The following is a 26298-nucleotide window of genomic DNA, read 5'->3' as shown; positions in this document are numbered from 1 at the left end:
GCGCTTGTTCGGCGGGAGCAGAGGGCACGGGCGGGTGGGCTCTAGGAAGCCTGGAATCTGGCCTTGTGAGTCTGCGCCGCTGGCGCCTTTCTGGACAGTTGCCAGCAGGTGGTGACTGAGGGGAGGAGAAGCCGCACGGGAAGAGCCTGGCAGACATTGTTGAGGGCAAAGTGTCCGTCTGGTACCCCTTCTGCGCCTGCTCTGAGCTGCCCCGCTGCCCGAGCCTTCGCGTACCGGGTGGGGTGGACGACGTCCGGGTGGCTTGAGAGTGGGGAAGGAAACGGGTCTCTGCTTCCGTGAACTTAGCCATTAGCTGCTCCCATGCTACGATGGCGTCGGCCGGAAGGTCTTCTTCGGACAGCTCGGCTTCGTCCTCGTGTTGCCACGGCTGGGTGTCCGCTTGGAGCTCCAGGAGGATCTCTTGTTTGTCCGTGTTGGACAGGAACACTTCGTCTGGCTGGGTCAATCTGTTACGTCTTCGGGGACGCATAGCTGTGCTGGTGTGTTCCTTCCAGTACAGAAGACAAGCAGGAGGAGTGTGCAGGTAGGATTAAGTATTTTTAATAAATAAAAGGCAGGACAAAAATACGAAACTGAGGACGCTAGCAAGCGTGGAGCTAAACAAAAAACCAAAATGTCACCAAGGGTGATAAACAAGGAATGCTAGCGTGCACAAACTTACTATGAGGAGAAAACCAGAGGAAACGTAAATGTTGCATAAAGCAAACATTGACCCAGCACTTACTGCTGGGTGACAGGAAACTATAAAGGGGAGTGATTAGCCAAAACACCTGGTGGAAACACTAATTGCAAAACTAAGACAGGTGAGGAGAATCAGTGCCCATGGAAACCAAGAATAAACAGGAAAAGAGGGTGCAACCAGGAAACAGACTAAAACCAGAAACATAACCAACATAAATCATGCCATGATCCGGGTAACCATCATGACAATTATAACACTTATATAAGACTTTTAAAGACATTTTGATAGTAGGCTAATACAGCTAATAGACACATCATGTGTTGCCTTCATTATAACACTTATATAAGACTTTTAGAGTCATTTTGATAGTAGGCTAATATAGCTAATATAGACACATCATGTGTTGCCTTCATTATAACAAATATAAGACTTTTAAAGTCATTTTGATAGTAGGTTATTATAGCTAATAAAGACACTTTCATGATGTGTTGCCTTCATTATAACACATATATACTACTTTTAAAGTAATTTTGATAGTAGGCTAATATAGACACATCATATGTTGCCTTCATTATAACAAATAAGACTTAAAGTAATTTTGATACTAGGCTAATATAGCTAATATGGACACTTACATCATGTGTTGCCCTCATTATAACACTTTTAAAGTAATGTTGATAGTAGGCTCATATAGCTATGAAAGACACTTTGATCATGTGTTGCCTTCATTATAACACTTATATATGACTTTTAAAGTCATTTTGATAGTAGGTTAATATAGCTAATAAAGACACTTTCATCATGTGTTGCCGTCATTATAACAATTTTAAAGTCATTTTGATAGTAGGCTAACATAGACTCTTACATCACATGTTGCCTTCATTATAACACTTATATAAGGCTTTTAATTTATGGCGGCTCCAATAAGATTTTTTTCTTAGTATTTTTGATCCAGTATTGCTCTTTCAACATTTTTACACCACAGTTCTGAGAATCACCGCAATATGTGTTATTTATTGCTGTTTTTTCGTTGTTTTTACTTTTGTAGCTGTATGTAGAATGGCAGCTGGTTGCATCAGCTCTGCGCTTCTTTATGTCTTTTATCATTTCCCTCTTGTTTTCATTTGTTTTACCTTATTTTATGTGTTTTTTTTCATCTGCACTGCAACCACAAAAGTATATATACTATCCTTCTTACGTGCAAAATAAAAAAATGCATCAAAGCACCTCAGCTATAGTAACATCACATAATTAACACAAGTAAGATTTGACAGTGTCAGGTTAAAAAAAAAAGGGCGGATATAGTAAGCAATAAAAACTTCCAAAATAAAAGACATCTGAAATTGACCAAAGCAGCATTGATCTCTTTGAAGGACTTCCGACAACATCTGTCAGCCCTGATAATTCCACACTTTATTCCACTTACAAAAACCCTCACAGTAAACGAAGTAAAAGCATAAAAGTAGTTATTCTCCCTGCAAGTTGTCATGACGTCATTTCTATGTTTGCTAGCTAGCTTAGCCTAGCCTCCAGCAGCTCCTACAACTTGGAAGAGGAAAGTGGAACAAAACCAACACAAAGGCACGACTTACTCTTAATTCCGAGAAGTGACGTGGGGTAAGCCATGGCTTATGTGGAATCGACCGAGTCTACATTCTAATGCGATTTATGAGCCATCTTTCGCGGACCATGGCTAGGAATGTTGTGTTTTACTTCCTGTTTTTTTTTTTTATGGAAGGTGGTCCCTCAGCTGGAGTGTGCACTGCGCATGCGCGAGGTCTGACCTCGAGTTTAATTATTAGCCTGCCAGGATTATTATATAGCACATATCGCCAATTTATATCACTATTAAAATCACTTTGATAACAAATAAATAAATCAAAACATAAAGATGAGCGATTTGTGTTTTTTTTTATTTGACTGGTAACTTTAAATTGTGCTTTATTTACGTAGGACATATGCATTTTAATGTGTGAACTACGGTGTCCTGGAAGTGCAAAACACTTTCGCATTTCATGATCAAGTTACAACAACAAAAGACAAAACACCTTACCATTTAAAAAATAATAAAAATGAAGCAAGATACAATTTCAGAAAACACAAAAACAAGCCTGATAAACATTTTTAACTTTATTGAAAAAAATTATATCATCTTAATTATCCCATTATGTGAATTACAACTTAACCATTTATTGAGAACATGTATTATTTATGGTTTTATGGATCTAATGAAGTGAACAAATGTGTTAGTAATTGCTATAAAAATGGAAAATGAGCAGGATTGAATAAGGTCTGCTTCTTCCTACTCCTTTTCAGACATGTTGTAATGAGAAACTGGAAAAATGTGATGTATAAACTGATGTATAAAATAAACTTGAACCGTAAACCATGACGAAATGTACATTTTATTATATATATATATATATATATATATATATATATACATCCGTGTGTATATATACATATACACACATATATATACATATATATATGTATATATACATATATCTATATATCTATATGCATGTTAGAAATAAACTTGAACTTGAAGTATACATTTAATTATATATAAATACAAACATATACAAACATATATATATATATATACATATATACAAACATATATATAAAAACATCCACACATATACATATATTAAGACATATATATATGTCTTAATAAGGTTATCCAAAAAATAGTGCTCGATACCGTAGTAGAGCGCAATATATGTATGTGTGGGGAAAAAAATCACAAGACTACTTCATCTCTACAGGCCTGTTTCATGAGGGGTTCCCTCAATCATCAGGAGAAAATCTCCTGATGATTGAGAGATGAAGTAGTCTTGTGATTTTTTTCCCCACACATACATATGTATATATATATATATATATATATATATATATATATATATATATATATAAAACATACACATATTTATAAACTTATGTATATATAAACATATATGTATATTTATACATATATACATATATATACACAGGAATAGATTAATAACAAATAAATTCAGCAGGAAAAAAAGTATTAAATCAAAGTAACCTCCGCATCCCGTTTTTTCGTTTAAAATTTGGACAACTCGGGCATAAACATTAAAATTATTGCAGCACAGCATAACTTTATCGGGTGTTGTTAGTGCGTGTTGTTTAACTGTCTGCACTGACCTTTAAGCAACTGGTGGTCCTCGGCCTGTGGTTCTTCACATAAAAACCCTGAATATGCTAGCAGGTGGTGGTGTGGAAGCGGCTCCATAATCATAGCGGGCAAATCTGAGTGATCCCTAAACTGCACAAAAGACAAAATAATACAAAAAACATGTAAATACATCAACCAGTCACGACAGTAGGTACAGCTGCACAATATAATGAGCACCATTACAAGGAGCTGCATACAACAATCTGTCTTTAAGAATAAAAAAAATAACTGTATTATACTTTATGACTCATGTTGCTAATTTAAGGAACTGAAATATCCTAAAAACCAGTGTGGTCCGCCAGCAGGGTCATTTGGCCTACAAGACATCACAAATATAATAAGTATTAAGATGCATGCAACTTAATTTAAAAAAATCCGACAGTATAAATGTTGCATCTTTGCTGCTATCTTGTGAACAATGTGTTTAAATCAGGATAATGACCATGAACACAGGATTTTTATGTAAGACCCAATCCAAAAAACCTTTCCCACTCATGGCGTAAACAAAATAACCCAAAAAGTCAACACACATGGTCACACATAACATAACCTGCTCACTGAACTTAGTGGATATCATTAAAAAAATGTCCAAGCACAACACATAATTTAAATTTAATCCCATTTAAATCCCCTGCAATGCATACTGGGAAAATGCAACACACTTTCCACACTTATCCATGTTTGGTGCATTGTAGCAGCTTGATTTTTCTGGTTGATTGCACAAGTTTAAGGAGGTCGTCACGGAAGTCAACAAGGTAAGAGTCGAACATTCACATGCTCTTAATATCCAATTATATTAAATATTAATTATATTATTAATCATATATCCATCATATTAATATAATATGTGTATATATGTGGTTTATCCGTTATGCAGTGCTAAATACCGGGGTAGAGCGGAATATACGTTAGGTCAGGAAAAAAGACTGAGGCTATGTCATCCCTACAAGCCTGTTTTGCAGGTTTCCCTGCTCTTTAGGGAAACCTGCAAAACAGGCTTGGAGGGATGAAAGAGCCTCCGTGTTTTTTCTTGACCTAACGTATATGTACATACAGTATTTATATACACGTATATATACATTTGTACATACATACATGCATACATATATATATATATATATATATATACACACACACACACATATATGTATATGTAAATAAATATATATATATATGTATATATATATATATATATATATGTATATATGTATATATATATATATTTATATACACATATATATATATATATACACACACACATATATGTATAAATATATATATATATATATATATATATATATATATATATATATATATATATATATATATATATATATATATATATATATATATATATATATATATATATACAAAACCCAAAACCAGTGAAGTTGGCACATTGTGTAAATGGTAAATAAAAACAGAATACAATGATTTGCAAATCCTTTTCAACCTATATTCTATTGAAAAGACTGCAAAGACAAGATATTTAACGCTCGAACTGGAAAACTTTGTTATCTTTTGCAAATATTAGCTCATTTGGAATTTTATGCCTGTGGCGTGTTTCAAAAAAGCTGGCACAAGTGTCAAAAAAGACTGAGAAAATTGAGGAATGCTCATCAAACACTTATTTGGAACATCCCACAGGTGAACAGGCTAATTGGGAACAGGTGGGTGCCATGATTGGGTATAAAAGCAGCTTCCATGAAATGCTCAGTCATTCACAAACAAGGACGGGGCGAGGGTTACCACTTTGTCAACAATTGCGTGAGCAAATTGTCAAACAGTTTAAGAACAACATTTCTCAACGAACTATTGCAAGGAATTCAGGGATTTCATCATCTATGGTCCGTAAAATCATCAAAAAGTTCAGAGAATCTGGAGAAATCACTGCACGTAAGCGATGATGTTACGGACTTCGATCCCTCAGGCGGTACTGCATCAAAAAGCGACATCAGTGTGTAAAGGATATCACCACATGGGCTCAGGAACACTTCAGAAAACCACTGTCAGTAACTACACTTTGTCGCCACATCTGTAAGTGCAAGTTAAAACTCTACTATGCAAAACCAAAGCCATTTATCGACAACACCCAGAAACGCTGCCGGCTTCGCTGGGCTCGTGCTCATCTAAGATGGACTGATGCAAAGTAGAAAAGTGTATTCTGTGGTCTGACGAGCCCACATTTCAAATTGTTTTTTAGGAAACTGTGGACGTTGTGTCCTCCGGATCGAAGAGGAAAATAACCATCCAGATTGTTCTAGGCGCAAAGTTGAATAGCCAGCATCTGTGATGGTATGGGGGTGTATTAGTGCCCAAGACATGGGTAACTTACACATCTGTGAAGGCACCATTAATGCTGAAAGGTACATAAAGGTTTGGAGCAACACATGTTGCCATCCAAGCAACGTTATCATGGACGCCCCTGCTTATTTCAGCAAGACAATGCAAAGCCACGTGTTACAACAGCGTGGCTTCAGAGTACAAAGGTGCGGGTACTAGACTGGCCTGCATGTAGTCCAGACCTGTCTCCCATTGAAATGTGTGGCGCAATATGAAACCTAAAATACGACAACTTGAGAGATATAATTAGTAATTAATACAATTGGATATTAAGAGTATGTGAAAAATCGACCCCTTTTGAAAATCTTATGGTGACTGGACATTTTTATAATATCCACAAAGTTCAGTGAGTTGGTTGTGTTATGTGTGACCATGTGAGATGACTTTTTGTGTTGGTTGTATTTTCTTTGCGCCATGACTAGGGAAGGTTGTTTGCATTGGGCCATATAAGGAAATGCCAATTAGAGTATATTTAACTGTCATTGACCTGAGTTATTTGCATTGTCAAGTAGGCGTCTATATTTTCAGACCGTTAAAATAAATGCAATCTCCCTCTGGGCAACATTCTTAATAATGTCATGACATCTTAAGCAGACATTAACAGTAAATGAACAAGTTGACAAAATAATAGAATGATAAATGACACAATATGTTACTGCATATGTCAGCAGACTAAATTAGGAGCCTTTGTTTGTTTACTTACTACTAAAAGACAAGTTGTCTTGTATGTTCACTATTTTATTTATGGACAAAATTGCAATAATAAACATATGTTTAATGTACACTAAGATTTTTTTGTTAAAATAAAGCCAATAATGCCATTTTTTGTGGTCCCCTTTATTTAGAAAAGTACCGAAAAGGGTAACACTTTAGTATGGGGAACATATTCTAAGTAACAAAGACTTAATTTAGAGTTATTTGGACACTAAGGGAACATATAAGGATTAGGGTTACGGTTAGGGTTACTAATAAGCAATAATTCTGAGGTTATTGAGGGAAGACTCTTAGTTAATGGCTTACTGGTTGTATAATAAGGCAATGCTGAAGAAGGCATTAATAAGTACTTAATAATGACTAATTAAGAGCCGATATGTTACTAATTTGCATCTTAATAATTAATTAATGGTGAATATGTTCCCCATACTGAAATTTTACCCCGAAAAGTACCGAAATACTTTTGGTACCGGTACCAACATATTGGTATCGGGACAACAGTAATACACACACAGCGAGTACCCACTGGCAGAAATGTAGATCGGCGCCTATGACCACATCCTTCTGTATTTCTCACACCTGACGGAAAAACATGCCGCTGTATTTATATTATTCAAATGTAAGTGATGCTGTACAATAAACTGTATTTATATTATTCACATGTGAATGATGCTGTATAATAGACTGTATTAATATTATTCACATGTGAATAATGCTGTATAATAGACTGTATTTATATTATTCACATGTGAATAATGCTGTATAATAGACTATATTTATATTATTCACATGTGAATGATGCTATATAATAGACTGTGTTTATATTATTCACATGTGAATGACGCTGTACAATAGACTGTATTTATATTATTCACATGTGAATAATGCTGTATAATAGACTATATTTATATTATTCACATGTAAATGATGCTATATAATAGACTGTATTTATATGAATAATGCTGTATAATAGACTGTATTTATATTATTCACATGTAAAAGATGCTGTATAATAGACTGTATTTATATGAATAATGCTGTATAATAGACTGTATTTATATTATTCACATGTAAAAGATGCTGTATAATAGACAGTATTTATTTTATTCACATGTGAACGATGCTGTATAATAGACTGCATTTATATTATTCACATGTGAATTATGCTGTATAATAGACTGTATTTATATTATTCACATGTGAATGATGCTGTATAATAGACTGTATTCATATTATTCACATGTGAATGATGCCGTATAATAGACTGTATTTATATTATTCACATGTGAATAATGCTGTATAATAGACTGTATTTATATTAGTCACATGTGAATGATGCTGTATAATAGACTGTATTTATATTATTCACATGTGAATAATGCTGTATAATAAACTGTATTTATATTATTCACATGTGAATGATGCTGTATAATACACTGTATTTATATCATTTACATGTGAATAATGCTGTATAATAGAGTGTATTTATATTATTCACATGTGAATAATGCCGTATAATAGACTGTATGTATATTATTCACATGTGAACGATGCTGTATAATAGACTGCATTATATTATTCACATGTGAACGATGCTGTGTAATAGACTGTATTTATATTATTCACATGTGAATAATGCTGTATAATAGACTGTATTTATATTATTCACATGTGAATGATGCTATATAATAGACTGTGTTTATATTATTCACATGTGAATGACGCTGTACAATAGACTGTATTTATATTATTCACATGTGAATAATGCTGTATAATAGACTATATTTATATTATTCACATGTAAATGATGCTATATAATAGACTGTATTTATATGAATAATGCTGTATAATAGACTGTATTTATATTATTCACATGTAAAAGATGCTGTATAATAGACTGTATTTATATGAATAATGCTGTATAATAGACTGTATTTATATTATTCACATGTAAAAGATGCTGTATAATAGACAGTATTTATTTTATTCACATGTGAACGATGCTGTATAATAGACTGCATTTATATTATTCACATGTGAATGATGCTGTATAATAGACTGTATTTATATTATTCACATGTGAATGATGCTGTATAATAGACTGTATTCATATTATTCACATGTGAATGATGCCGTATAATAGACTGTATTTATATTATTCACATGTGAATAATGCTGTATAATAGACTGTATTTATATTAGTCACATGTGAATGATGCTGTATAATAGACTGTATTTATATTATTCACATGTGAATAATGCTGTATAATAAACTGTATTTATATTATTCACATGTGAATGATGCTGTATAATACACTGTATTTATATCATTTACATGTGAATAATGCTGTATAATAGAGTGTATTTATATTATTCACATGTGAATAATGCCGTATAATAGACTGTATGTATATTATTCACATGTGAACGATGCTGTATAATAGACTGCATTATATTATTCACATGTGAACGATGCTGTGTAATAGACTGTATTTATATTATTCACATGTGAATGATGCTGTATAATAGACTGTATTTATATTATTCACATGTGAATGATGCCGTATAATAGACTGTATTTATATTATTCACATGTGAATGATGCCGTATAATAAACTGTATTTATATTATTCACATGTGAATGATTCTGTATAATAGACTGTATTTATATGAATAATGCTGTATAATAGACTGTATTTATATTATTCAAATGTGAATGATGCCGTATAATACTGTATTTATATTATTCACATGTGAATGATGCTGTATAATAGACTGTACTTAGATTATTCACATGTGAACGATGCTGTATAATAGACTGTATTTATATTATTCACATTTGAATAATGCTGTATAATAGACTGTATTTATATTATTCACAAGTAAATGATGCTGTATAATAGACTGTATTTATATTATTCACATGTGAATGATGCTGTATAATAGACTGTATTTATATGAATAATGCTGTATAACAGACTGTATTTATATTATTCACATGTGAATAATGCTGTATAATAGACTGTATTTATATTATTCACATGTGAATAATGCTGTATAATAGACTGTATTTATATGAATAATGCTGTATAATAGACTGTATTTATATTATTCACATGTGAATAATGCTGAATAATAGACTGTATTTGTATTATTCACATGTGAATAATGCTGTATAATAGACTGTATTCATATTATTCACATGTAAAAAATACCTAAGTGTTTATTGTTTATTGTGAGCGAACTGTGGTGCTGAATTTCCCCCAGGGATCAATAAAGTACTTTCTATTCTATTCTATTCTAGTCTATTCTAAACATGTACTCACCCCTGACAGGTTGACATGGTCACTGGCGAAGTCAAAGACGAGCTCTGATTGCTGCAACATGGCGGAATATGCCAAACAACCCTGCATCACAGTTCTGAGGACGACGATGGGGTTTTTGTCTCTAGACTGAACCAGCTATTGACCTGATGAATTGGCGGTGGTGGACCTCAAGTCGATCAGAGGAGTGCATGCCCCAGGATGCGATGACGCCTCAACACGGACTGCTGTATGATAATAAGATGTCACAGGAAGCGAGTTTCGTTTCAACGTCGAATAGGGAAGTCGGTCCTGTGGTCGGACCTAAACCTGTCAGAAAAGAACAATGAAATGTGAAATGCAGAAACAACACGTGGGGATCAAAACCACGCCGGTTTGCGTCCTTATTTGACAGAGAGATGCGTTCAGGGAGCTTTTTAAAACAGTTTTGACTATCGTGCATCTCTCACCGAAAAAGAGGCCAAACCGCCAACAGGAAGGAAGCGTTTGTGCGTGCGACACAAGGGGAAGCAGCTGGCGCCGAACACGAAACGACTTATGTCTTTGCGCCACATTCATAGTCCCTCAGCAGTCGCATTCCTCGCAACATGTTGGGGACATTTGGAATCAAAGCGAACGGTTTATTGTGTTTTTCGTGTTTGTTTTTTTAAATCCTCTAATCACCCCAGCCCTTCCTGCTTAGTCCTCTGATCATTTCCTGCTGATCACGTTCAAATAATTCTAAGGCTGCAGTGATACTGGGGGGGGGGGGGGGGGGGGGTTGAGCCGCTGTTGCGCAGATGCGTGGTGTCTGCGAGTCGACATCTGCGCCTCACCTTTAGCTCTTTTCCGGTGGAGATCGCGCCACTAATCAGGTTCTGGGTGACTTTCGTCCCTGGAAAAGTAGCTTTGGGGAATTAATTCAAGGCATATTTTAATCCCATTAATCCCCCAACCTTAGCGGTTTAGCAGTTCTTGATGTTTTCCTCACCAAAGCTTCTCGGGGGGTGAGTATACGAGAGTGCATCTTTGCATAAGCGATGGGAGGCACGGCGTGTTCGGGTCAGTTATCAGACAGGAAGCAGCGCTCAGCGAGAAGGCACCGCTTCCTGTTCTGGTGCCAAACCCTGCCATCATCAGAGCCAACGAGGGCCTGCTCATTTTGCACTTTGCGCTCGAGGCTTTCAAACCAGCGCCTTGGATCGGTATTTTATGTGACGAAGGGAGACAATAGGACCTTTTTCCCCATTTACCTGCACTGCAAAAAGTCAGTGTTCAAAAACAAGAAAAAAATATACAAAACTTAGAGGTATTTTATTTGAACAGAAGGGGGGAGGAGGTTGGAACCCTGGAGGTCGACTGCTGCTATGGAGCGCTGCCAGCCGTCCATCACCCCGAAGGGGAATCAAGCGGTGGGTGGTGAAGGTGTGGTGTATGAGAGGGTGGTGTGTGTGCACTGCAAAAAGTCAGTGTTCAAAAACAAGAAAAAAATATACAAAAATTAGAGGTATTTTATTTGAACAGAAGGGGGGAGGAGGTTGGAACCCTGGAGGTCGACTGCTGCTATGGAGCGCTGCCAGCCGTCCATCACCCCGAAGGGGAATCAAGCGGTGGTGAAGGCGTGGTGTATGGGAGGGTGGTGTGTGTGCACTGCAAAAAGTCAGTGTTCAAAAACAAGAAAAAAAATATACAAAATTAGGGGTATTTTATTTGAACTGAGCAAAAATATCTGCCAATAGAACAAGCAAATTTGGCTTGTCAAGACTTCCCAAAACAAGTCAAATTAGCTAACTTCAATGAACCCAAAAATACCTTAAAATAAGTATATTCTCACTAATAACAAGTGCACTTTTCTTGGTAGAAAAAAAAAAAGAGAGTCCTTTTTGCTCAAAATAGTTGAAAAATATTCTTAAATTAAGTAAATGCTAGTGCCATTATCTTGACATAATGATATGCGGTCGGCATCACATTTCTTGAAACCAGCAAACTTATACTAAAAACTAGGGATGTCCAATAACGGCAACCAGGTATGGTGATGATAAGGTCCTTTTTTAAAAAAAATCATAAAATAAAATAAGATAAATAAATTTAAAAAAAAATTCTTGAATAAAAAAGAAAGTAAAACAATATAAAAACAGTTACATAGAAACTCATAAACTTAATTTTTTATTTTTTGCAAATAATCATTAACTTAGAATTTCATGGCTGCAACACGTGCCAAAGTAGTTGGGAAAGGGCATGTTCACCACTGTGTTACATGGCCTTTCCTTTTAACAACACTCAGTAAACGTTTGGGAACTAAGGAGACACATTTTTTAAGCTTCTCAGGTGGAATTCTAGTTGATTGGAGAGCTAGCTTCTGCAGCTAGTGGGTCCATGACGATGACTTCTGTTTTGTCTGATCAGCCGTTTTACTGCCGTGTTAGAAAATGGATGGATGGATGGATGGATGGATGGATGGATGGATGGATGGATAAACCGTCCCATGTGTGATGTCTGCCAGAGTGTTTTCATTCATATTTGTCTGTCCATGACGGTGATTTCTGTTTTGTTCGATCGGCCGTTTTACTGCCGCGTTACAGGCTCAGTTTGCAAACAAATGAGGTATATAAATAAACATTTACTGAATCTTACTGGGTAAAAAAACAAATTTCGCAACGTACTGCATATATTTGTGGCTCATAGTCCGGTGTAGCTAATATATGGAATGTAATTTAATCAACTGAGCGCCGCTAGCATTAGCTAATATGCTAACACATTTACAGGTGTCTGTGTTAGTATTATTAACTTCCAATGGCATTATTAATGAAAATGAGTAAAATTAACTGTTAAAGGTTAGTACTATTAGTGGACCAGCAGCACGCACAATCATGTGTGCTTACGGACTGTATCCCTTGCAGACTGTATTGATATATATTGATATATAATGTAGGAACCAGAATATTAATAACAGAAAGAAACAACCCTTTTGTGTGAATGAGTGTAAATGGGGGAGGGAGGTTTTTTGGGTTGGTGCACTAATTGTAAGTGTATCTTGTGTTTTTTATGTTGATTTAATAAAAAAAAAAAATTAAATTGAATTAAAAAAAAACCCAATACCGATAAAAAAACCCTGATACCAATAATTTCCGATATTACATTTTAAAGCATTTATCGTCCGATAATATCGGCCTGCCGTTATAATCGACATCTCTACTAAAAACTAATTTATTGTTCTTAATGGAAAGGCAACAAGGCAACCGCATGTTACTCTCGGGGTCTCCTAGCCGCTCAGGCAAATCATACTGTCTAAAAATGCATTTTTCTATCGATAACATGACACCATCGCGCCAAGTGCGTGCTCTTTCAGTCAATTAGTGCGCATATATACAGCCCGGTGCCAGGCCAAAAAAATTGTAATTGTAATTTTTTTTTTTACGACATTTTAGCAAAATATTTTTTTTCGTAAAATATGCATTTTCTTCCATTTTCGGGTTTTATCGGGACTCCTGATGATGTTTTGAGACATCTCCTACAACTACAGCACCAGAATTGTGTTGCTGAAGCAAGTCCGTTTTTTTGAATTTTTTGTAAGGGTCCCCCATTACGACATTTTAGCAAAAAATATTTTTCGTAAAATATGCATTTTCTTACATTTACAGGGTTTGTCGGGACTCCTGATGACGTTTTGAGACATCTCCTACAACTACAGCACCAGAATTGTGCTGCTGAAGCAAGTCCGTTTCTTTGAATTTTTTTTGCGACATTTTAGCAAAATATTTTTTTTCCGTAAAATATGCATTTTCTTCCATTTTCGGGTTTTCTCGGGACTCCTGATGACGTTTTGAGACATCTCCTACAACTACAGCACCAAAATTGTGCTGCTGAAGCAAGTCCGTTTTTTTGAATTTTTTGTAAGGGTCCCCCCTTACGACATTTTAGCAAAAAATCTTTTTCGTAAAATATGCATTTTCTTACATTTACGGGTTTTGTCGGGACTCCTGATGACGTTTTGAGACATCTCCTACAACTACAGCACCAGAATTGTGTTGCTGAAGCAAGTCCGTTTTTTTTAATTTTTTTACGACATTTTAGCAAAATATTTTTTTTTCGTACAATATGCATTTTCTTCCATTTTCGGGTTTTGTCGGGACTCCTGATGACGTTTTGAGACATCTCCTACAACTACAGCAACATAATTGTGCTGCTGAAGCAAGTCCGTTTTTTTTTTGTTTTTTTTACGACATTTTAGCATAATATATGTGTTTTTTATGTTGATTTAATAAAAAAAAAAAAAGAAATTAAATTTAAAAAAACCCAATACCGATAAAAAAAACCTGATACCAATAATTTCCAAAAAATATTTTTCGTAAAATATGCATTTTCTTACATTTACGGGTTTTGTCGGGACTCCTGATGACGTTTTGAGACATCTCCTACAACTACAGCACCCGAATTGTGCTGCTGAAGCAAGTCCGTTTCTTTGAATTTTTTTTGCGACATTTTAGCAAAATATTTTTTTTCCGTAAAATATGCATTTTCTTCCATTTTCGGGTTTTCTCGGGACTCCTGATGACGTTTTGAGACATCTCCTACAACTACAGCACCAGAATTGTGCTGCTGAAGCAAGTCCGTTTTTTTGAATTTTTTGTAAGGGTCCCCCCTTACGACATTTTAGCAAAAAATCTTTTTCGTAAAATATGCATTTTCTTACATTTACGGGTTTTGTCGGGACTCCTGATGACGTTTTGAGACATCTCCTACAACTACAGCACCAGAATTGTGTTGCTGAAGCAAGTCCGTTTTTTTTTTTTTTTTTACGACATTTTAGCAAAATATTTTTTTTTCGTAAAATATGCATTTTCTTCCATTTTCGGGTTTTATCGGGACTCCTGATGACGTTTTGAGACATCTGCTACAACTACAGCAACATAATTGTGCTGCTGAAGCAAGTCCGTTTTTTAAAAATTTTTTACGACATTTTAGCAAAAAATCTTTTTCGTAAAATATGCATTTTCTTACATTTACGGGTTTTGTCGGGACTCCTGATGACGTTTTGAGACATCTACAACTACTGCACCCAAATTGTGCTGCTGAAGCAAGTCCGTTTCTTTGAATTTTTTTTGCGACATTTTAGCAAAATATTTTTTTTCCGTAAAATATGCATTTTCTTCCATTTTCGGGTTTTCTCGGGACTCCTGATGACGTTTTGAGACATCTCCTACAACTACAGCACCAGAATTGTGCTGCTGAAGCAAGTCCGTTTTTTTGAATTTTTTGTAAGGTTCCCCCCTTACGACATTTTAGCAAAAAATCTTTTTCGTAAAATATGCATTTTCTTACATTTACGGGTTTTGTCGGGACTCCTGATGACGTTTTGAGACATCTCCTACAACTACAGCACCAGAATTGTGTTACTGAAGCAAGTCCGTTTTTTTTTTTTTTTTTACGACATTTTAGCAAAATATTTTTTTTTCGTAAAATATACATTTTCTTCCATTTTCGGGTTTTATCGGGACTCCTGATGACGTTTTGAGACATCTGCTACAACTACAGCAACATAATTGTGCTGCTGAAGCAAGTCCGTTTTTAAAAATTTTTTTACGACATTTTAGCAAAATGTTTTGTTTTTTCGTAAAATATGCATTTTCTTCCATTTTCGGGTTTTATCGGGACTCCTGATGACGTTTTGAGACATCTGCTACAACTACAGCAACATAATTGTGCTGCTGAAGCAAGTCCGTTTTTTAAAATTTTTTTACGACATTTTAGCAAAATGTTGTTTTTTTCCGTAAAATATGCATTTTCTTCCATTTTCGGGTTTTATCGGGACTCCTGATGACGTTTTGAGACATCTCCTACAACTACAGCACCAGAATTGTGCTGCTGAAGCAAGTCCGTTTCTTTGAATTTGTTTACGACATTTTAGCAAAATATTTTTTTTCCGTAAAATATGCATTTTCTTCCATTTTCGGGTTTTATCGGGACTCCTGATGACGTTTTGAGACATCTCCTACAACTACAGCACCACAATTGTGCTGCTGAAGCAAGTCCGTTTTTTTGAATTTTTTGTAAGGGCTCCCCCTTACGACATTTTAGCAAAAAATATTTTTTGTTAAATATGCATTTTCTTCCATTTTCGGGTTTTCTCGGGACTACTGATGACGTTTTGAGACATCTCCTACAACTACAGCACCAGAATTGTGCTGCTGAAGCAAGTCCGTTTTTTTGAATTTTTTGTAAGGGTCCCCCCCTTACGACATTTTAGCAAAAACTTTTTTTCGTAAAATATGCATTTTCTTACATTTATGGGTTTTGTCGGGACTCCTGATGACGTTTTGAGACATCTCCTACAACTACAGCACCAGAATTGTGCTGCTGAAGCAAGTCCGTTTCTTTGAATTTTTTTACGACATTTTAGCAAAATATTTTTTTTCCGTAAAATATGCATTTTCTTCCATTTTCGGGTTTTCTCGGGACTCCTGATGACGTTTTGAGACATCTCCTACAGCTACAGCACCAGAATTGTGCTGCTGAAGCAAGTCCGTTTTTTTGAATTTTTTTACGACATTTTAGCAAAATATTTTTTTTTCGTAAAATATGCATTTTCTTCCATTTTCGGGTTTTCTCGGGACTCCTGATGACGTTTTTTTCATCGATAACATGACACCATCGCGCCAAGTGCGTGCTCTTTCAGTCCATTAGTGCGCATATATACAGCCCGGTGCCAGGCCAAAAACATTTTTATTGTAATTTTTAAGAATTCATCTGAATGTGCATGAACTATTTCTGTTCAAAATAGTTAGAAATGTCACAAGTGAAATGTTTAAATTATTAACTGTCCGTTTACTGTACTGTGCCATCTGTACTACTATAGGAGTACGTATTTTTTCTATTGTTTCATTGAAAATAAAACAGCAAAGTCCATTTGGCTTTCATCTGTTTTAATTATGATACACAATTGTGTCAAAGTCATGATTTTTTTTTTTCATGCTTGAAATAAGAAATGATTACTTTAAAAAAGTAGTTTTATACTTGTGAGTGTTGATGACACAGCTTTGCAACACTTGATATTCTGGTTTCAAGCATGTTTTACTCAATATAGGTCATCAAATCTCAGCAACAAGCTGTAATATCTTACTGACATCATTTAGGACCAAAACACTGAAAACAAGTAAAAGACTCTAACATAAAATCTGCTTAGTGAGAAGAATTATCTTATCAGACAGAAAATAAGCAAATATCACCCTTATTTGAGATTTTTCATCTTACTTAGATTTCAGTTTTTGCAGTGTGGGTAAAAAAAGTATCCCCTGTGCTTCCAACAAAAACAACCCGTGTAGATCAAGTTCTTCAGGAACTATGTTAATTCCTAGTATCAAAGGTGGGACTTTCAGGGGAGTTCCTAGGAACCTTAGAGCAGTGTTTTTCAACCTTTTCTGAGCCGAGGCACATTTTTTTCATTGAAAAAGCAGAAAACATTAAAAAATGTGACTCAGCAGCCGATATTGACAGTAAAAAGTCGTTCTCGCAATTGTTGGATATTAATTCAAACCATAACCAAGCATGCACCACTATATCTCTTGTCTCAAAGTAGGTGTACTGTCACCACCTGTCACATCACGCCCTGGCTTATCTTTTGGTGTTTTCCTATGTGTAGTGTTTTAGTTGTTGATTGTTGTCAGAATAATTGTATTTAAGTTATCACAAAACTTTGTGTTGCCACGAGTTACCGGCGAGAGGACAAAAGCTGTCTTTGATCCTACCTGTCATGGCGGGGGGGAGGGGGGGGGGGGGGGGGGGTGTCGCAGCCTGCTGCGAAGTTTGTTCTCCCGGGATGCAAACTGACTTTTCCGGACAAGGGTAGCAGGTAGGAACATATTTATTAATCCAACTACAAAATAACAGGCAAAAACCCTCTTAACTGTGGCATGAAATAAACAAGACTTACGTAGAGGGTTGCGTGACAATAGCGTGAAGCAAACAACTAGCATAAACTTTAGCATAGCAAGAAACAAACAACTAACATAACTATGGCATGGAACAACTATGAAACTGTGGCATGAAACAACTAACATGAACTATGGCATAGAACAACATGAAACTGTGGCATGAAACAACTAACATGAACTATGGCATGCAACAACTATGAAACTGTGGCATGAAACAACTAACATGAACTATGGCATAGAACAACATGAAACTGTGGCATGAAACAACTAACATGAACTATGGCATGGAACAACTATGAAACTGTGGCATGAAACAACTAACATGAACTATGGCATAGAACAACATTAAACTGTGGCATGAAACAACTAACATGAACTATGGCATAGAACAACATGAAACTCCATCCATCCATCCATCTTCTTCCGCTTATCCGAGGTCGGGTCGCGGGGGCAGCAGCCTAATCAGGGAAGCCCAGACTTCCCTCTCCACAGCCAATTCGTCCAGCTCCTCCCGGGGGATCCCGAGGCGTTCCCAGGCCAGCCGGGAGACATAGTCTTCCCAACGTGTCCTGGGTCTTCCCCGTGGCCTCCTACCGGTCGGACGTGCCCGAAACACCTCCCTAGGGAGGCGTTCGGGTGGCATCCTGACCAGATGCCCGAACCACCTCATCTTGGTCCTCTCGATGTGGAGGAGCAGCGGCTTTACTTTGAGCTCCCCCCGGATGACAGAGCTTCTCACCCTATCTCTAAGGGAGAGCCCCGCCACCCGGCGGAGGAAACTCATTTCGGCCGCTTGTACCCTTGATCTTGTCCTTTCGGTCATGACCCAAAGCTCAGGACCATAGGTGAGGATGGGAACGTAGATCGACCGGTAAATCGAGAGCTTTGCCTTCTGGCTCAGCTCCTTCTTCACCACAACGGATCGATACAGCGTCCGCATTACTGAAGACGCCGCACCGATCCGCCTGTCAATCTCACGATCCACTCTTCCCTCACTCGTGAACAAGACTCTGAGGTACTTGAACTCCTCCACTTGGGGCAAGATCTCCTCCCCAACCCGGAGATGGCACTCCACCCTTTTCCGGTCGAGAACCATGGACTCGGATTTGGAGGTGCTGATTCCCATCCCAGTCGCTTCACACTCGGCTGCGAACCGATCCAGTGAGAGCTGAAGATCTTGGCCAGATGAAGCCATCAGGACCACATCATTTGCAAAAAGCAGAGACCTAATCCTGCAGCCACCAAACCAGATACCCTCAACGCCTTGACTGCGCCTAGAAATTCTGTCCATAAAGGTTATGAACAGAATTGGTGACAAAGGGCAGCCCTGGCGGAGTCCAACCCTCACTGGAAACGGGTCCGACTTACTGCCGGCAATGCGGACCAAGCTCTGACACTGATTGTACAACATGAAACTGTGGCATGAAACAACTAACATGAACTATGGCATGGAACAACTATGAAACTGTGGCATGAAACAACTAACATGAACTATGGCATAGAACAACATGAAACTGTGGCATGAAACAACTAACATGAACTATGGCATGGAACGACTATGAAACTGTGGCGTGAAACAACGAACATGAACTATGGCATAGAACAACATGAAATTGTGGCATGAAACCAATAATGACGCCCGGACGACTGACTGGCAAAGGTGGGCTTAAATCATATCACTTGTCCCAAACACCAGAGGCAGGTGAAAATCATAAGTCGCCATGGCAACTAAAACAAACAAGGGTGCAGACAAAAACAGGAACTCATGGAGTCTAAAACTAACAGAACATAACCAAAACATGATCTGGACCACGGATCATGACACTACCAAGCAAAAGGCTTGTAAAACTCCACAGTGTAGGATGGGAAGCAACATGAAAGTGTTCTGTTTCTTTGATGTATTGTAATCAACAGAAAGATATTGTCTTGACCCGAGAGCTGCAAAGCGAAGAGGAAGCAGGACCTGACTCCCCTCCAGGGACCTCTTCTTTGAACTGTTTTACGACCTTTTCTTTGAACTGTTTTACGACATTTTCTTTGAACTGTTTCGTAATCCAAGGCGATGGCTGTTTATGACCGCCATACCTTAGAAACAGCTGTTGCCATGTAATCAAGGAAAGTCCAAATTAAACAATCTTTCGTCAGAGCGTGGTGAGACTAGGCGTCTCTCCTCAATTAAGCCAAATTTAATTCTGTCTCTGTTTAATTCCTTGCTTCTTGTCTTGTTTAATAGATGTCATCAGTGTTTGAACCTGACAATTGTCATGTCATGTACGGATGCACTTTGTGGACGCCGTCTGCTGCTCCACACGCTGTAAGTCTTTGCTGTCGTCCAGCATTCTGTTTCTGTTTACTTTGCAGCCAGTTCAGTTTTAGCTTCGTTCTGCATAGCCATCCCTAAGCTTCAAGGCCTTTTCTTAGCGGCACTTGCCTTTTGTTTATTTTTGGTTTAAGCATTAGACACATTTTTACCTGCACGCTGCCTCCCGCTGTTTCCGACATCTACAAAGCAATTAACTACCTGCTGTCACCTGCTGATATGCCGAGCTCTAGACAGCGCAGACACTCAACGGCACATTTGCTGTGTTTTGTTCGATCGGCCGTTTTACTGCCGTGTTAGAAAATGGATGGATGGATGGATAAACAGTCCCATGTGTGATGTCTAGAAGTATTTTCATGCATATTTTTCCGTGCTATAGTAATGTAATCAAGTGAGCGCCGTTAGCATGAGCTAATCTGCTAACACGTTTACCGGTGTCTATTTTAGTATTATCAACTTACAATGGCATTGTTTTTGTATTGTTCAGTTTCACAAATCACTAAGTAAATTCACCAAAACGTCACCATGGAGTTATTGAGTGTGTTTAGCTGATTGGAGAGCGAGCTTCCGCAGCTCGTGGGTCCATGACGATGACTTCTGTTTTGTCTGATCGGTCGTTTTACTGCCGTGTTAGAAAATGGATGAATGGATGGATGGATAAACCGTCCCATGTGTGATGTCTGCCAGAGTGTTTTCATGCATATTTGTCTGTCCATGACGGTGACTTCTGTTTTGTTCGATAGGCCGTTTTACTGCCGTGTTACAGGCTCAGTTTCCAAACAAATAAGGTATATAAATAAACATTTACTGACTCCATCCATCCATCCATCTTCTTCCGCTTATCCGAGGTCGGGTCGCGGGTGCAGCAGCCTAAGCAGGGAAGCCCAGACTTCCCTCTCCCCAGCCACTTCGTCCAGCTCTTCCTGTGGGACCCCGAGGCGTTCCCAGGCCAGCCGGGAGACATAGTCTTCCCAACGTGTCCTGGGTCTTCCCCGCGGCCTCCTACCGGTCGGACGTGCCCTAAACACCTCCCTAGGGAGGCGTTCGGGTGGCATCCTGACCAGATGCCCGAACCACCTCATCTGGCTCTTACTGGGTAAATAACTAATTTCGCAACATACTGCATATACTTGTGGCTCATAGTCCGGTGCAGCTAATATACGGAACATAATTTAATCAAGTGAGCACCGTTAGCATTAGCTAATATGCTAACACATTTACGGGTGTTTGTGTTTATATTATTAACTTCCAATGGCATTATTTTTCTATTCAGTTTCACAAATCCCTAAGTAAATTCACCAAAACGTCACCGTGGAGTTATCGAGTCTGTTTAGCTATTTGGAGAGCAAGCTTCCGCAGCTCGTGGGTCCATGATGATGACCTCTGTTTTGTTCGATCGGCCGTTTTACTGCCGTGTTACAGGTTCAATTTGCAAACACTTACAGAATCTTACAGGGTAAATAACTAATTTCGCAACATACTGTATATATCTATGGCTCATAGTCCGATGCAGCTGATATACAGAACATATTTATTTAATATTCCTAAAATTTTGTGGGTGCGGCTTGTATACCGGTGCGCTCTATAGTCTGGAAAATCCGGTAATAATGTCATGCATTCATTCCATTGACATTTTACAAGCTATTTTTGATTTTCACAGTGATGCGGGACAAAGTGTGTCAATGCATCCTTACAATGGCATTATTTTTGTATTGTTCAGTTTCACAAATCCCGAAGTAAATCCACCAAAACGTCACCGTGGAGTTATTGAGTGTGTTTAGCTGATTAGAGAGCGAGCTTCTGCTGCTGACTTCTGTTTTGTCTTGATCGGCCGTTTTACTGCCGTGTTAGAAAATGGATGGATGGATGGATGGATGATAAACCGTCCCTGGTGTGATGTCTGCCAGAGTGTTTTCATGCATATTTGTCCGTCCATGACGGTGACTTCTGTTTTGTTCGATCGGCCGTTTTACTGCCGCGTTACAGGCTCAGTTTGCAAACAAATAAATAAACATTTACAGAATCTTACTGGGTAAATAACAAATTTCGCAACATACTGCATATATTTGTGGCTCATAGTCCGATGCAACTAATATACAGAACATATTTATTTAATTTTCCTAAAATTTTGTGGGTGCGGCTTATATACCTGTGCGCTCCATAGTCTGGAAAATCCGGTAATAATGTCATGCATTGATTCCATTGACATTTTAACAAGCTATTTTCGATTTTCACAGTGATGCGGGACAAAGTGTGTCAATGCATCCTTACAATGGCATTATTTTTGTATTGTTCAGTTGCACAAATTTCTCACTAAATTCACCAAAACATCACCGTGGAGTTATCGAGTCTGTTTAGCTGATTGGAGAGCGAGCTTCCGCAGCTTTTGGGTCCATGACGATGACCTCTGTTTTGTTTGATCAGCCGTTTTACTGCCGTGTTAGAAAATGGATGGATGGCTGGATAAACCGTCCCATGGGTGATGTCTGTCACAGTGTTTTCATGCATATTTGTCCTTGCTACCGTAATGGAATCAAGTGAGCGTCGTTAGCATTAGCTAATATGCTAACATGTTTACGGGTGTTTGTGTTCGTATTAAATTCAAACAAGACGTCATTGTGGAATTATTGAGTCTGTTTAGTTGATTGGAGAGCTAGCTTCTGCAGCTAGTGGGTCCATGACGATGACTTCTGTTTTGTCTGATCAGCCGTTTTACTGCCGTGTTAGAAAATGGATGGATGGATGGATGGATGGATGGATGGATGGATAAACCGTCCCATGTGTGATGTCTGCCAGAGTGTTTTCATGCATCTTTGTCCGTCCATGACGGTGACTTCTGTTTTGTTCGATCAGCCGTTTTACTGCCGTGTTACAGGCTCAGTTTGCAAACAAATAAGGTATGTAAATAAACATTTACAGAATTTTACTGTGTAAATAACTAATTTCTCAACGTCCTGCATATATTTGTGGCTCATAGTCCGGTGCAGCTAATATACGGAACGTAATTTAATCAAGTGAGCGCCGTTAGCATTAGCTAATCTGCTAACATGTTTACGGGTGTCTATTTTAGTATTGTTAACTTACAATGGGATTCTTTTTGTATTGTTCAGTTGCACAAATTCCTCAGTAAATTCACGAAAACGTCACCGTGGAGTTATTGAGTCTGTTTAGCTGATTGGAGAGCGAGCTTCCGCAGCTTGTGGGTCCATGATGATGACCTCTGTTTTGTTCGATCGGCCGTTTTACTGCCGTGTTGTAGGCTCAATTTGCAAACACTTACAGAATCTTACTGTGTAAATAAATAATTTCGCAACGTACTGTATATATCTATGGCTCATAGTCCGGTGTAGCTAATATACAGAACATATTTATTTTATTTTCCTAAAATTTTGTGGGTGCAGCTTATATACCTGTGCGCTCTATAGTCTGGAAAATCCGGTAATAATGTCATGCATTGATTCCATTGAAATTTTAACAAGCTATTTTCGATTTTCACAGTGATGCGGGACAAAGTGTGTCAATGCATCCTTACAATGGCATTATTTTTGTATTGTTCAGTTTCACAAATCCCGAAGTAAATCCACCAAAACGTCACCGTGGAGTTATCGAGTTTGTTTAGCTGATTGGAGAGCGAGCTTCTGCAGCTTGTGGGTCCATGACCATGACTTCTGTTTTGTTTGATCGGCCGTTTTACTGCCGTGTTAGAAAATGAATGGATGGATGGATAAACCATCCCAAGGGTGATGTCTGTCAGAGTTTTTTCATGCATATTTGTCCTTGCTACCGTAATGGAATCAAGTGAGCGGCGTTAGCATTAGCTAATATGTTTACGGATGTTTGTGTTTGTATTAAATTCAACAAGACGTCATTGTGGAATTATTGAGTCTGTTTAGTTGATTGGAGAGCTAGCTTCTGCAGCTAGTGGGTCCATGACGATGACTTCTGTTTTGTCTGATCAGCCGTTTTACTGCCGTGTTAGAAAATGGATGGATGGATGGATGGATGGATGGATAAACCGTCCCATGTGTGATGTCTGTCAGAGTGTTTTCATGCATCTTTGTCCGTCCATGACGGTGACTTCTGTTTTGTTCGATCAGCCGTTTTACTGCCGTGTTACAGGCTCAGTTAGCAAACAAATAAGGTATGTAAATGAACATTTACTGAATCTTACTGGGTAAATAACAAATTTCTCAACGTCCTGCATATATTTGTGGCTTATAGTCCGGTGCATCTTATATAACGAAACATATTTATTTAATTTTCCTAAAATTTTGTGGGTGCGGCTTATATACCAGTGCGCTCTATGGTCTGGAAAATCCGGTAATAATGTCATGCATTGATTCCATTGAAATTTTACAAGCTGTTTTCGATTTTCACAGCGATGCGGGACAAAGTGTGTCAATGCATCCCTTTTGTCGATTTAGTTTTTCCATGGTCCGTTGGTTGTTGCGGCTAATGCACGTCCCTCCTAACCTGAATTTCTGGCTCTGGCTAAGCAGCGTGGCAAGTTGCCGTGTTTTGTTTTTTTTAGTCGCAAATGCAGCCTGCCATTGTCTTTTTATACACACAAAAATGTAGGATTATGCATTTTTTTTTGCAACAGACTAAAACTCTCCATTGTTGTTTCTTTGAACGCTACTGTCCACCGGCATCGAGCCGCCGGTATGTTTATTGTCGGCGTGCCCTGCAGCCTATCAGAGGACTCCACGGTCTTTGTTCATTGCTACTCTGGTCACATAGGTTGGTCCCTATGGCCTTTGCACGGGGATCTGAGTCTGTGAAGTGGCTGCCAAGCCCCTCAAGCCCCCGTAACGTTCACTCCCCCCCATTGAAGGTAGGCAGAGTGAGATAGAAGGAGCGCGGGTTTTTTGTCGGACAGAGGGAGGTTTGTGTGTGAACTAGGCCACGCTGATAAGAGTATGGCCGGCGAGGGTGCAGCTGATAAGGCCCTCGGCCTGCCTGCCTTGACAGGGCCTTGTTAAACGAACACTGAATTACGGTGTAAGGACAGATCCTGGAGTTCTGACGGTGGTCACGGCAATTCCATTGTACAACATGTTTATACAGAATGTGTGCCTGTACAAGTGGTCTTGATAAAAAAATGTGAACAGCATGCTCTGGGAACTGGTTTCACTTTCCTTTTAGCACATGCTTTTCTTTCAACATACATCCTACAAGTCAGCCAGTGAGTTTTCCTTGGTATTTCAAGCCGAATAACATTCGATATTATTAATACAACAAATAAGAAGCAGATTTACCTGGTGTTGACACATTGCATGTACGCAGAAGGACAGCAGCCGACTGGAGGATCCAAAAAAAAAGAAAAAAAAAGGAAAGGAATTTGTTCTCATCTGGCAAACCCTGAACGCTTATCTGTTTACATACCAGGGATTGGTTTCCCTCCGCGGAAATGTCCAGGGAAAGTGGCCGAAGTTGGAGTAGATTTCTCTCCCCTTCTCGTTCAGTCCATGTCAGATCTTTCTCCCTCGCTTCCCCCCCCCCTCTTGAACTGCCAAACCCCCCCCTGGTGAGTTCTGATTGGTTACCTGTGTTGTGAGTCAAGGTAACCCATAGTGACAATTGTCAGCGTGGAGCAAATGTAAACACGGGTGTATTTGCAATGTAAAGCAGATAGCCGAGCAACTCACCTGCGGCGCAGACGGACAGTTTATGGTGGACACCAGGGCTGGGCGATACTGCTCATGTTTGGCCAGCATACTGATATCGATACTTTTTACGTGATATTCTTTAAGAGTTTGTGATTTGCCCTTTACTCTGTT

At 38.1% G+C, this 26298-nt stretch overlaps 1 protein-coding gene across 4 annotated transcripts in view; it reads right to left on the bottom strand.

The window, feature by feature from the left end:
• Positions 1 to 25978, bottom strand: part of LOC133580860 (ETS-related transcription factor Elf-1-like) — a 57696-nt gene extending 31718 nt beyond the window's left edge. The window contains exons 1-4 of one of the 4 annotated variants that reach the window (XM_061935103.2): positions 25904 to 25978; positions 25777 to 25819; positions 10292 to 10597; positions 3878 to 3998 (exon numbers count right to left, since the gene is read on the bottom strand). In XM_061935103.2, coding sequence (XP_061791087.1) covers positions 3878 to 3998; positions 10292 to 10378 — 208 coding nt within the window. In that variant the 5' untranslated portion in view covers positions 10379 to 10597; positions 25777 to 25819; positions 25904 to 25978. Of the gene's footprint in view, positions 1 to 2295; positions 2440 to 3877; positions 3999 to 10291; positions 10598 to 25776 lie in introns of those variants that run through there. The other 3 variants (XM_061935095.2, XM_061935112.2, XM_061935119.2) reach the window with 3 other exon arrangements.
• Positions 25979 to 26298: the final 320 nt, after the last annotated feature.

Source organism: Nerophis lumbriciformis, linkage group LG03 (assembly GCF_033978685.3).
Source record: "Nerophis lumbriciformis linkage group LG03, RoL_Nlum_v2.1, whole genome shotgun sequence".
Taxonomy (NCBI): domain Eukaryota; kingdom Metazoa; phylum Chordata; class Actinopteri; order Syngnathiformes; family Syngnathidae; genus Nerophis; species Nerophis lumbriciformis.
The sequence above is the reverse complement of the archived record's forward strand: the minus strand, read 5'-3'. Positions and strand labels throughout refer to the sequence as shown.